General features: G+C 49.3%; 1 protein-coding gene and 1 long non-coding RNA gene across 3 annotated transcripts in view; one reads left to right on the top strand and one right to left on the bottom strand.

Annotated features, from left to right (window-relative positions):
* HS3ST2 (heparan sulfate-glucosamine 3-sulfotransferase 2) overlaps positions 1-1,655 on the bottom strand; it is an 85,400-nt gene extending 83,745 nt beyond the window's left edge. The window contains exon 1 of the mRNA XM_026515599.4: positions 758-1,655. Coding sequence (XP_026371384.2) covers positions 758-1,242 — 485 coding nt within the window. The 5' untranslated portion in view covers positions 1,243-1,655. The remainder of the gene's footprint in view (positions 1-757) is intronic.
* Positions 1,026-12,262, top strand: LOC123001962 (uncharacterized). 2 transcript variants are annotated; one of them, XR_006411361.2, is made up of 4 exons: positions 1,026-1,146; positions 9,560-9,700; positions 10,301-10,522; positions 11,043-12,262. It is a non-coding gene; the product is annotated as an uncharacterized LOC123001962 (long non-coding RNA). The 2 variants fall into 2 exon arrangements; XR_006411363.3 differs by having other exon boundaries at positions 1,027-1,146; positions 10,301-10,518.
* The last annotated feature ends 213 nt before the right edge of the window (positions 12,263-12,475 follow it).

Genomic DNA, 12,475 nt, shown 5'->3' with positions numbered 1-12,475 from the left:
CCCGCTGCCGGTTTGGAAGCACCACCCAGGGCAGGTGTCTTTTTTTACACTTTGAAGGCACTTTAGAAAGACCTCGGAAAGCAGATAAGGGAAGAGACGGTTTTCCTGCCCATTGTGAAAGATGAGAAAAATAACGGCTCGAAGAGTTTCAGGTATTTGTTCAAGCTAAGTGACAGAACATGACTCCAATCCAGGGTTCCTTTCCACTACCCAAGACCACTAACCCAGGGTCAGAGCGACTGGGGGCTCTCAGCCAAGGCACAGCAACAAATATCTGGAGCTGGGAATGACCCTCCAGAAGGGACCTTCCTCATCCCCACACCTCTCTTTGGGCCAGGGAACCTCACCAAGCGCGGAGCCCTGCCGCAAGGGGGCCCTATTCTGACCTTCCCTGCTCAGGGTCCTTCAGATGCCTGGAAAGATCAGTGAAGGTCAGGAGACGGCCCCCTTCCCCGGGCCCCCCGCTCCACCCCAGAGGCTGGACAAGGAGGAGGCCCACCAGCTCACCCTGAGGTTTGGCTAGAGATCCCCCTTCACATCCGGCGCCTCCAGAAACAACTGCCCTTAGCCGTTCGAGAAAGTGCATGGTCTACACCAAACCTGGGAAGTTCTAAGTAAATCCTGCCGGAGTCCCCCCACGTGTCAGCCTAAACCCACACAACGAGCCGGATTAAGGGGGAGAGAAGACGCAAGAGGAGGCCCTAAGGATGGACCCGACTGGGGACCTGGCGCGCGGAGTGGGGCGCCCCCTCCTTACCTGTACCAGTCCAGTCCGCGGCCGTAGTTCCTGTCGAAGAAGTGGGGCTCGGTGCCCAAGGCCCGCACGTCCGGGTGCACGCGGATGAACTCCAGCACGGCCCGCGTGCCCCCCTTCTTCACGCCCACGATGAGGGCTTGGGGCAGCCGTTTGGTGCCCATCCTGGGCGAGCCCGAGTGGTTGACAGCTGGGAGGCGAGCGGCTGGCGCGGCAGCGACGGGCGCGCTGGGAGCGCCGGGCGCGCTGGGCGTGGGCCCCGGGGGATCGCAGGGGCGGGACTTCGGGAGAAGTTTCTGGCCGCCCGCGCCGGGGCCGCGCAGGCAGCGAGGCGCGCCGAGGAGGCGGCTCTGGCCCAGGTCGTCGCAGCAGCACAGGAGGCTGTAGCACAGGTAAGTGCAGGAGAGCGAGAGCGTGAAGGCGAAGAGCAGCCTGCGCGCCCTCCGCGGCTGAGCTGGCCCCGCGCGGCCCAGGACCCTATAGGCCATGGCTCCATGGGCCCGCGCCGGGGGTCATGGTTTCCGGGGGGCGCCGGCGGCGGAGCTGCTGTGGCCCTACGGCCGCCTAGAGGGCTGGCGCGGCGCTGCCCCGGCCCCGCGGGTCGGGCGTGGGGGGCGCCGTCTTCTCCGGGCGCTGCCGGCCGGGGCGCGCACCATGCCCGGGGATCCCGGGGGCGGCGGCTCCTCGGGGCACAGGCGGCTGCGCGTCCCACATCTCCCCGTCCGGGGCCACGGGGCTCTGGGCGGCGCTCCTCGGGTCTCACGTGCGCCGGCTTCGGAGCGCGCCCAGCGCCCGAAGCTCCATTACTGGTCCCTGGAGCGCGGCGCCCCGAACGCTCGGCAGCGGCGCGGCCGCGCGGGCTGGCGGGTGGAACGGACGGTGGCGCTGGCGCGGGCCCTGCTCGGGCTCCTCGAGAAATGCCGAGCCGCGCGCGCTGCCGGCTCTATTTAAGGAGTCGCCTGACGTCAGCCGCGCGGGTCCCCCGAGCCCGCGCCCCGCCCTGGGACCTGGCCCGCCCCCTACGCCCCCACTCTCCTGCCCCTCCCAGGGACGCACTATCTCTGGCCCTCCCAGCGCAGGCCCCTCCCTGAGGAGCCCTGGCCGGCTTGGTCTGGCGAGGCATTTACTCCTCCAGGAAGCTAGACGCCCCCACCACCCCCAGGGCTGGGAACCCCGGTCCAGGTTGCGCCAACATCCACACCCGGGCGCAGATGCAAGCACTCTACACTGATACACGGTCCCGCCACACTGACACACACGCACGCACACACACAGGTACACACGTACCCTGACCAGGACACACCCCCTCACCCCACATGGGCGTGGAAACACCGACAGGGACCCTACCCTGTCCCCCTCATCCCCATCTCACCAGACACACAGCCTGGAATCGGACATCGTGCCTTGTGCGCACACACGCGCGGGACTGGGACACACGCTCTAGACGCGGATGGGTGGAGGAGCCGAGCGTGAGTGAGATTCCGTGACTATTCACGGAGCTCCCTAGCCCCCCGCGCGCTGACTCATACCCAGGCGGCTCGCTCTGTCTCACACCCCTGAAGCATGCGCCCCCACCCCACTGTTCCCGGGACGTGGCGGCAGAGTGAGCCCCAAAGGAGCGGACTCCGCGCGGGGCCGGTTCTTCTCTTAGCGGCCGCCCCCTAGCGGCGGACTACTCCCTGGGGAGCTGTTCTGGGGTCCCACAGCGTCCCTAAGGTCCAGGATGATGCAGACTTCACCCAGGGGCACGAGGAGGAGGAGACAGAGGGGAGGACTGATCCAGGAGCAGTTCCACTTCGAATGATTCCCAAGTAGTGGCCCACAGTGACCATGTCCAGAACAGGCATGTGTGACCAACCCCAGTGTTGCCCCGAGTGACCACACTAGTGGATCAGAGCAAACCTAAATGACAGTGCCCAAGAACTAAGCTGTCACCCCACAGCAATGCCAAATCCCCGTGCCCAGGTGTTCACCAAGTGATACCCCCACAGAATGTCTGAATGCCCACCATCCCCTCTACTGTCTCCCCCACAAACTAAACATCCTTCTTCAGGGAATAACCTGATCAGGCTCTGTGGACCTTAGCCCAAACCAGGGAATATTTTGTCCCTAAACCCGGCCCATCCTAGAAACCTTAGGCCAATCCTTCTACTACAGATCATAACTACCAACTTTGTTCCAAGCCCTCCCCACTTTAACTCACTTAATATCAACCACAGCCTATGAGTTTGTTACCGTTATCCCCACATCACCTCCCTTCCTTAATTCGCATAGTAGCTAACATTTATTGAGTGCTTGTTTGGTGCCAGAATGTGCGTATCACTTGACATGCACTACCTCCTTATACTTTGGAGATAGGTATTCATTTATAATTCCTAATTTACAGACAGTGAGATTAAGGCTTAATGAACACATAATCAGTAGTCAGCAGGGCTGGGGTTAACCTGACTCCAGGATTCAAGCTCTGATGACAGTGCTTTACAAATCCCTCTCTTCTTTGATCATTCCTAACAGCATTCCATCCTAGGCTCCTCTCCCACGTGTGAACTAACACATTTATATTACTTCTAAAACCTGATACCTGGGACCCAATGAGGACTTCCAGGTGTAGGTTGAAAAGTTCACTGGGATGCTCACCTCCCTTCTGTAAACTCTGCCTCTAGTAATGCCACCTCCGACTCCATTATCTTTTTCCTGTAGCTACATCACACTGCTGACATCTCAAGCTCACAGCCAAGTTCCATCTCTAAGTGTCTCTTACAAGTGCTACTGATTAAGGCATATCTACCCCATACTGTGCTTCTACAGTGGGCTTTTTTGGACCCAACATGTAGGTCCTTACACATCTGACCTGATTAAAATTTATCTTGTCTCATCAGCTCACTGATCCAGTTTTTAACAAATGTCTACTTGACTCTTGAATCACAACGCAGCTTTCATTTATTCAAAAAGAAAACGTAGTAGAAAGGTTGAATTGATTCCGGGTGTACCTTGGGCAAGTGGGTTGACCTTTCTGAGCCTCGGTTTTCTCAGCTGTAAACTGGGGAGTTGGGATTAACTAGGAAAACCTCCCGGGGTTCCATTATTCAAGGCATGAACCACTCTGTTGGCATTATGTCATCTCCGTGTGTTTGATTACAGTTTAATTAATTTTTCACTCACGTTTTTAATAATAATGTCAAAACAAATATGCTGGAAGGAGCTCTAAGATAGACCTTCGACAGTTTTTCGCATTGTGAACCTGTTATTTCTGCACTTCATTGTTAGAATTACAAGGTTAAATGTGGATTAATCCACTCCGACAAGAACTTTTTTCTTGCAAAAAAAAAAAAATGAGTGTAGTTATTTCTCATCGTTCTCCACTTGGCTCAATTTAAAAATTATTTTTATCTTTGAATTCATAAGCTGTGAAATGCCTGGGTATTCCAGCCCATCAGAGCCAGGCAGATTTGCCTCTTCAATTTTCCACCCAGACTAGTGACCATGATTTGGGTAGAGTTTTTCAGGAGTGAGACAGTGGACATGGCCTGCTCATCATCCCCCACCCCTCTCTTTTTTCCAGAAGTACCATGATTCTTCTTTGAGAGCATTGGGGAGGATTATGCCCAGACTGTGTCAAAAATCAGACACAGTCCTCAGATTCAGCTACTTTTCTCCATCTTCTCTCTTCTTCTTTGGACCTTGTTTTCTTGCCTTTTTACCCCCTTTATTTATAAACCAGGAAGGGCTACTGAGTTGCAAGCAACAGAGGCTGACTTTGGCTAACAGAAGCAAAAAGAGAGATTTGGAATAGCTCACCAGAAAGAACTTAGCAGTCACTCACAGAATGAAGGCGGCGGGGGAACAGGACGCATAAACAGAATAGCAACCACAGGACCCAGATCCTTCTCTTGCCTTCCTTCCTGAGTCTTCGTTTGCTTTTTCGCATCAGCATTCTCTTGAATCTTCCCTTCCACGCTTACACCCTGCATTTAAGACCTTGAATTTGAAATTACTAAACAAGGAAATTTTCTTTCCCGTAAGTCTTTGGACCCAATCAAGCCTTATTATTCAGTTGTATTTCCGCATAAGTTTCCATTCTGTTCCGCCTAGAGCCAAGTTTTGTAAAATGTGAGAAAATGTTCCAAAGAGGGTGGTTCCTAAGAGGTGAAGGACTGTGAAATGGACTCACACGGTCTTGTGGGTTGTGTGAGGTGCAGAGTTCACATCTGAGCCGGAGGGTGTGCGTGAATATTCTACCTTTAGGAGTGAGGATGAGAGAAGGTTTTCCACGTGCTCCCTTCTCTGGCTAAAGTCAGAGGGCGAAAGTTCAAGGGACCAGATGCTGCCTGTAGAAGGGAACCGAATCAGGAAGGCCAGGAACCATAGTTGATTTTTAGTACTTTGTAAGATTCCCAACCTCTGTCGTCTCCACGTTGGTATACTTGTGCTGTTGGCAGTATCATCATCATAATAGGCACGATGTACTGAGCATTTAGTCAGCACCAGGCACTGGGTTAAGCATTAGATGCAGTACTTGATTTAATCCTCATAATAAACCAGTAAGATCAGGCTTATTAGTATCCCTGTCTTATAAATATGGAAACCATCTCAAGGAGGTTGATTTTTCCATGTTCTCCAATTGCTGCAGGCTGGAGAAGGGGGAAACGAGTGCAAAATAAAATAAAATAAAATGTATGAATGGGCAGCCTGGGTGGCTCAGTCAGTAAACGTCTGACTCCTGAGTTTGGCTCAAGTCATGATCTCAGGGTCATAAGACCCAGCCCTGAGTAGGGCTCCTCGCTCAGTGAGGAGTCTGCTTGAGATCCTTCTCTCCCTCTTCCTCCACCCCCGCCCCTGCACGCACGCTCTTCCCCCCGTTCCCCCCTAAAATCAATCAAACAAACTTAAAAAAAAAATAAAAGCCCAAATGGGGAGGCTGATCAGCTTCACCACATAGCCTTCCCTTGGGTCAGCACTGTTTCGTGCCCCACCCCCCATCCTGTGTCATGTAACCCACACAATCTTCTGCTCACCTTATCTTACCATCTTGCCTTCTTAATGTAACTATAAACCCCTTGGGGGCCAGGGACTAAACAGCTAGTTCCAGATCAGCCTGGTACTTAGAATCTGGGCTGCGTATTCATGTTGGGACTCCCTTGGATTCCTGATCTCCTTTCTCCTCCTTGATGGACCACAGACCACTATTACCCTGTTAGGGCTTCCAAGAAAGAATATTTCATTTCAAAATTTATCCAAAGTGGATTATTTGTAATGTCGGGGAAGATACTAACCTTGTCCTATAATGTGGTAGAGCTGACCCAGAGTACCTGGAGATACTTACTCCCTCTCGTCTCCTTGTCTTTAACCAAATGGAAGCAGATGGGAATGTCGCCATTGATGACCCCCCAATTTATCCATTTCTGAAATGCAGATCTTAGTGGTATATATAACAGTACCTGGCTACAGAGAACAACTTAAGCAGATATATTTGTTTGCTTGTATTGAGTTTTCTGTTTTCTTCAACATTATTATTATAGATTATATTATCCTGAATGTAGAACAAATGAAAATCCTGAGAAGCAAAAAGAAATAAGTCCCCCAAATAACAATACTCAGAAATAACTATCACTAATGTTTTTTACATCCTTCCACACACGTGTTTGTTAGTTTATGGGTCAGCCCATATCTACTGTTTTGTAAAATGCTTTTTTACTTGACAATATTGTGAATCTATTTTATATCATTAAATACAGACCTATGTAGGTCTAGTACTTTCAGAAAGAGGAAATAGCTGCTTACTTTCTAAGGATGGGGTAAGCTTGCAGCTACCATGAATGGAGAGAACCTAACACGCTTGTGAAATAATTCAACATGTAAGTAAGCAGAGTGAAAGGGAAAGGCTGAGTCCCAGTAATAGTGTGGATCCTGGATCCAGCTGTGCCTGAAGCTGTCTCTTCAAAGACAGTAAAGCATAGTGGTTAGGAGTGCAGTATCTGCAAACAGGCTGCCTGAGTTCAAATCCTGGCTCTGCTAGGGAGATTAAACAAGATTATAAATGTAATGCACTTAGAACAGAGCCTGGCTAACAGTAAGCCCACAATAAATATTAACCATTACTATATTGCAAACTTTTCAATTACATCCATCCATGGATGGATTTTGCTTATTTTGATTGATAGAGATATGTACTTTTCAACTAGATCTGCATCTTTCAACCTACTTAAAAATTTTATCGACAATAAAATAAAGTCACCCTGTGTTCTCAGTAATCACCTAAGATCCCTCCTACTTTGGATCCAGCTTATCTTCCTGATACTTTAAATGCTTCTAGGGAAGTAACCACATATCCATTCTGGACCTAGTTCATGACAAGTGTTTAGTAAATGCTTGTTAGAGAAATAGGTAATACCCCCAAAGACCCCTCTACCTGGAGGACAATAATTTTAGCATGAGGACATGGAATAACTTATCTTAAAGGACTGAATTTTCTATTCATTGAACACCCCCCTATGCCCCCTCTGCACAGATAAACATGATATATAGTCACTTTTTGCGTATACCATCTACTCCCTTGACCCTCTCTCACTGTGCTATATTTTCTGGTTAAAATCAACTTTCTGCCCATGCCTGCACCCACACAGCTGAACACAGCAAATGCACAAGCGTGATGACTAGTCCCACTTAAAATTCATCATTTCTAACCTCAAGTGGACCCTTCACATTTCCTGGCAATCATGTTACATTTCCCTCGTCCATTCATTCTTGGTTCTCATATAACTATTTGGTTCATTCTCTACTCTTCTCAATCCTGAAACAGCTCCGCCCCATCCTAATCATCTGATGGCCTTGCTTCCTCCATATTTCACTGGCTAATAGAAGCAACTGGAAGAGAACTCTTACTGCCACCTCTACCCACCCGCCTGTAGTTATGTTCATATACTTTATTTTCTCTCTGGTGAATAGGAGTTCATGGTCTATGTTCCTTGATCAGGCCAGACCCTCTGTTTGTGTATTCTCTCCAGTCTGCTCCAGTCTACTCAAGGATGTGACTCCAGCAAGCCTTACCTTTTTCTCCCTCGTTATCAGTGTCCCCTCTCCACTGGGTCCTTCCCTTCAGTGTATCAATAAATTGGTATCTCTTCCATCTTCAAAAGAAAAGAGGAAAGCAACCCTGTCTTGACCTCACCCTTTCTCTCCAACTGGAGCACCATTTTCATTCCTTGTTATAGCTCAGCTCCTCAAGAGTGAACTCTCCTCACTCCTCCCCATCTCTCTCCATCTCCTCACCCTGATCCCATCCCAGTCAAGCTTATGTTTCCACCTCCCCTCTGAAGCAGTTCTTCTGGAAGTCACCACTGACATCCATTGTGCAAAACCCAAGCCAATTCTTCATCTTACTGGGACTTGACCTACACACAGCACATGGCACTGCCAACCCACTTTTCTTCCCAAAACTCTGTTCACCAGGATTGGAAGATGCCACATCCTTCTGGTGTTTTTCTCACTTTTCTGCTTTTCCTAAGTTTCCTTTGATGGCTTCTTTTTACCTCCCTGACCTCTCACTTGGGAGTACCCCAAGGATTGGTCCTTGAACATTATCTCTTTCCTATCAACACTCCCTCCCTTAGTGACACCGGAGGTTTCCTGGTGTGTGTATCCCTTTGTATACTACTGCATCTCAGATTCGTAGCTCCTTTCCCTGGAATGTCTACTGAGACACGTCTGCCTGGATGGCTAACAGGCATCTCCCCCTAAACATGTCACAAACCAAACTCTTACTAGTTCCCTAAAACCTGCTGTCACTGTAATTTTGGTCATCGATGTAAATGGCAATTCTCATCTTCCATTTGCTCAAGCCAAGAATAATCTAGAGTTAGGGGTGCCTGGGTGGCTCAGTCAATTAAAGCATCTGCCTTCGGCTGAGGGTCCTAGAATCGAGCCCCATGTCGGGCTCCTTGCTCAGCATGGAGTCTGCTTCTCCCTCTCCCCTTCCCATCACTGTGCTACCTCACACACTCTCTCTCAAATATATAAATAAAAATCTTTAAGGGCACCTGGGTGGCTCAGTCAGTTAAGCATCTGCCTTTGGCTCAAGTCATAATCCCAGGGTCCTGGGATTGAGCTCCAGATTGGGCTCCCTCTTCAGCGGGGAGCCTGCTTCTCCCTCTCTCTGCCTGCCGCTCCCCCTGCTCGTGTGTGTGCGTGCCCACACACTCTCTGTCAAATAAACAAAATCTAAATAAATAAATAAAAATCTTTTTTAAAAAATCTAGAGTTAGCCTTGACTTCTCTGTTATACCCCACATCTGACTGGTGAGCACATCCTGTTGTTTCCCCCCTCAAAATATATATTGAATCTGACTGCCTCTCACCACGTCCACTGCTAATATCCTGGTAGGCTTCGAATTTGTCCGAGGAGCTTGGAGGCTGAGTGGGCATCCCTGTGGCCTCGGTAGCACAGAACTCACAGGTATAGCAGACCCTCCACCTCTTAGACACTTTGGGGGCCTAGAGGATCCTGCAATAGCGGTAGGAGTGTGACGGCCTGGCTTGCTGCTGGGCGGGTGCAGCTGTGGTCCCTGTGGCTGCAGACAGTTGCCAGTGCTCCAGAAAGCACAGCAATGTAGCAGTCGTGGGCTCTGCTAACATTTTCCCTTTTGCTTCCCCAGCCTGGGTGGGGGCGGCTCCTGCACTTACTCATTTTGCAGTAACTTCCATCCTTCCCTTTTGGCCCATCTGCCCTTCCAGTACTTTTAGAGCCAATCTCCTATATTAAATCATTTCTGTTTGAAATACCTAGAGTGTTTCTCTTTTCCTGACCAGAAACGGATCCATCTAGCCCCCACCCGGTCTTCCTAACATCTTCTCAACAATGTGAGGGAGCCTTCTGTTGAAAGCCCTCTGTGGCTTCTCAGCTCATCCAGAGGGAGGATCTGCCCCAGGGGCTAAAGAATTGCCAACCTGGTAAGAATTGTTGGGAGATAGTAAACCCAAAATAAAACCGCCAGCTGCCCAGATCATTCCCCTCCACCCCATCCCCCCGGCCTCCCTACTATTCTCAAACAATGAGGAGTCTCAGAATTGGCCTCATTCCAGAATGAGAAATAATCAGAAGACTCTGGCAGGGGACCCAGGAATAAATACCCCATAAGAGGCTGACTTGAACCTCTCCCCTTGGCTCATACCAGCACACCTCTCCTTTTTCTGCACTGTGTGTGAGATCTCCGTGCCTGGAGCTCAGCTGAGTCAAGTTTTCTGTAGAACAAGTGACTGCAGAGTGGGCAGCACGTGTTCCCAGTCACGTGCATGGCAGGTGATACCTAGGGGGCCGGCTGCTCAGCCCGGTACCTCTCCCCTGCTTCCCGCAGCACCCGATGCCTCCGAATACCTAGCTTTTGACAATCCTCTCAGGCAGTCGTTCCTGTTTTCAGTGTTCAGTTCAACTTTCTGGGCTCTGCCGTGCCAAGCAGTGCTTCCAGTGTTTTATTGTAATTTCTCATTAGCTCTTGTGTCCTCTCACTTTCTTTGTCCTTGTAGATTAATACCTTTATTTCATTCTTTTAGACGCAGTGCTATTGTAAGCAGTACGATCTGTGTGACAGAGGAGTTCTAAAAGAACCCTGAACTTCTCCAACACAAAGCACTTAGGTGGTGGCTCTCGAGCTAATCTCTGTGTGCCGAAGAGGCTGCCCCTCCAAGTCTGAGTCTTCAGCTCTGACAGCTCTCACATGTGGACCCTGCAGGCAGCAAGCAGCAGGCCAGTAAACAAAGAAGATCAGCTGGTGGGTAGGTGGGAAACCTAATTAATTTGTACCATACGGGTAGTACATGAATCATTGTTTTGCATGAAGGTAGAATGGCGGAGCCAAAGGTAAGGGGCCCTTTGACCATCCCCCAGCAATTTTTCTCCTCTCTCCAACAGTTCCTAACATTGGCACAGCTTACGTAGTATACCTTTCGTCTTTCTTCTGTGCTTTCCGGTCTAGAAAACTAGGAAAACCCGGCCGAGTGTATTAGGGGTTTGGAGCCGAGAGTACATGGATGAGGATTATTCTGCCCCTTGCTTTTTTCACTAGACATGGTAATGTCTGTAAATTTATCTCGACCTCTGCAAAGTATTTCATCAACTACATGATGCCTCCGGTTGTTTACAATTTATATTGTTTAGATATCGTGGTTGATTTAGCCATTTCCCTGTTAATAGGCATTTAGCTTTGTACCCATTGTGACTAGATGTGGCTGCCTATAACCGAGAAACCCAAAGTAGCGGCAATTTGAATAGGATACTCATTTGTCTAATTTAAAGGAAGTCCAGAAGGAAGTGGTCTGAGTCAGCATGGAGGCACCGTGAAGTCACCAGGCGCCTGAGCTTCTAGGTCTTGGTAACCCTGGATGTGTCCCCCCTGCTTGTGGTTGAAGTTGGGTGCTGTGGTCTCCATAAGCACCTCCTCCATCTTGGTGACTGCACGGAGGAAGGAGAAGAGGGTGTTCACCCTCCCTGCCGAGATTTCCCGGAAGTCCCACGATAACGTCTGCTCACCTCTCATTGGCTGGAATTCAACCACGTGACTACCCCTGGCTGCGAGGAAAGCTGGGACAGGCACTCTAGTTCTGGATGGGTGGGAATGTGACTAGGTTCTGTTGGTTTGAATAGACCCTGGGCCCGGAGCTGGAAGGGGATCTAGGAGCTAATCTCTGGCTTTGACGCCAGCTCTTCAGTTGTTGATCACGGGAGAGTATTGGGGGTGGGGGGGGGAGGAGAAGGTTAAAGTGGCCTGGGCAGTGAGAGTCAAGGGCCGTTGCAGGACGTGAGGTGGGGACTGTCTACCAACTGAAAGGGAAGTAGTTCAGTATCTTAGCAACTGCTAGAGCCCTGCCTCTCCCTGCCCTTACTGTGTGCACGTGCTGCTGCTTCTGTGAGTATGTCCACTAGGTCATAGGGTGTTTTAAATTTTGATAGATCCTCCCAAATTGACTTCACTGATCCGTACCCTCCCAGCAATTCCCCCTCAGCCTCATCAACTCTACGTATTAAGAGATTATATTTTAAAAGTAATTTTGCCAATCATACAGAAGAAAAATGATATCTAATTGTTTTTATATACATTTCCCTGATTATCACTGTGGGTAAGATTCTTTTCATATGTTCCTTGGCCATTTAGGATTCCTTGTCTATAAATTGACTGTTCACGGAGTTTGCCAGTTTTCCCGGAATTCATTTTTGTATATAATCTGAGGTAGCGCTCTAATGTTTTCCAGTTAGATAAGCACATGTCTGAAATCAGTGACTCAATAGTCCTCTCTTCTCTTGCAGATATAAAATACTAAGTTTCCTGGGGCGCCTGGGTGGCTCAAATGGTTGAGTGTGGGACTCTTGATTTCCACTCAGGGTCATGATATCAAACTCCCCCATCGGACTCTGCACTCAGCCAGGATTCTGCTAGAGATTATCTCCCTCTCCCTCTGCTCCTACCCCTGCTCAAACACACGTACTCTCTCTCTCTAAATAAAATCTTTTTAAAAACATACTATGTTTCCCATGTGTGGACTCTCTTTTGGTTCCATAGATCTATTTCTCAATATTTGCAAACAATATTGTCTTAATATTCATTAATTTTGTAATAATTTTATAAGAGTTTCTAAAATACTTATTCGAGCAAGAATCAAAGAATAGAATGCTTTTGAAAATAAAAATAAGAATGATACAAAGTTGACCCTTGAACAATACAGGGGTTGGGG

This window comes from Ursus arctos, unplaced genomic scaffold, assembly GCF_023065955.2.
Source record: "Ursus arctos isolate Adak ecotype North America unplaced genomic scaffold, UrsArc2.0 scaffold_2, whole genome shotgun sequence".
Taxonomy (NCBI): Eukaryota; Metazoa; Chordata; class Mammalia; order Carnivora; family Ursidae; genus Ursus; species Ursus arctos.
Note: the sequence above shows the minus strand (reverse complement) of the source record. Positions and strands in the feature narration are given on the sequence as shown.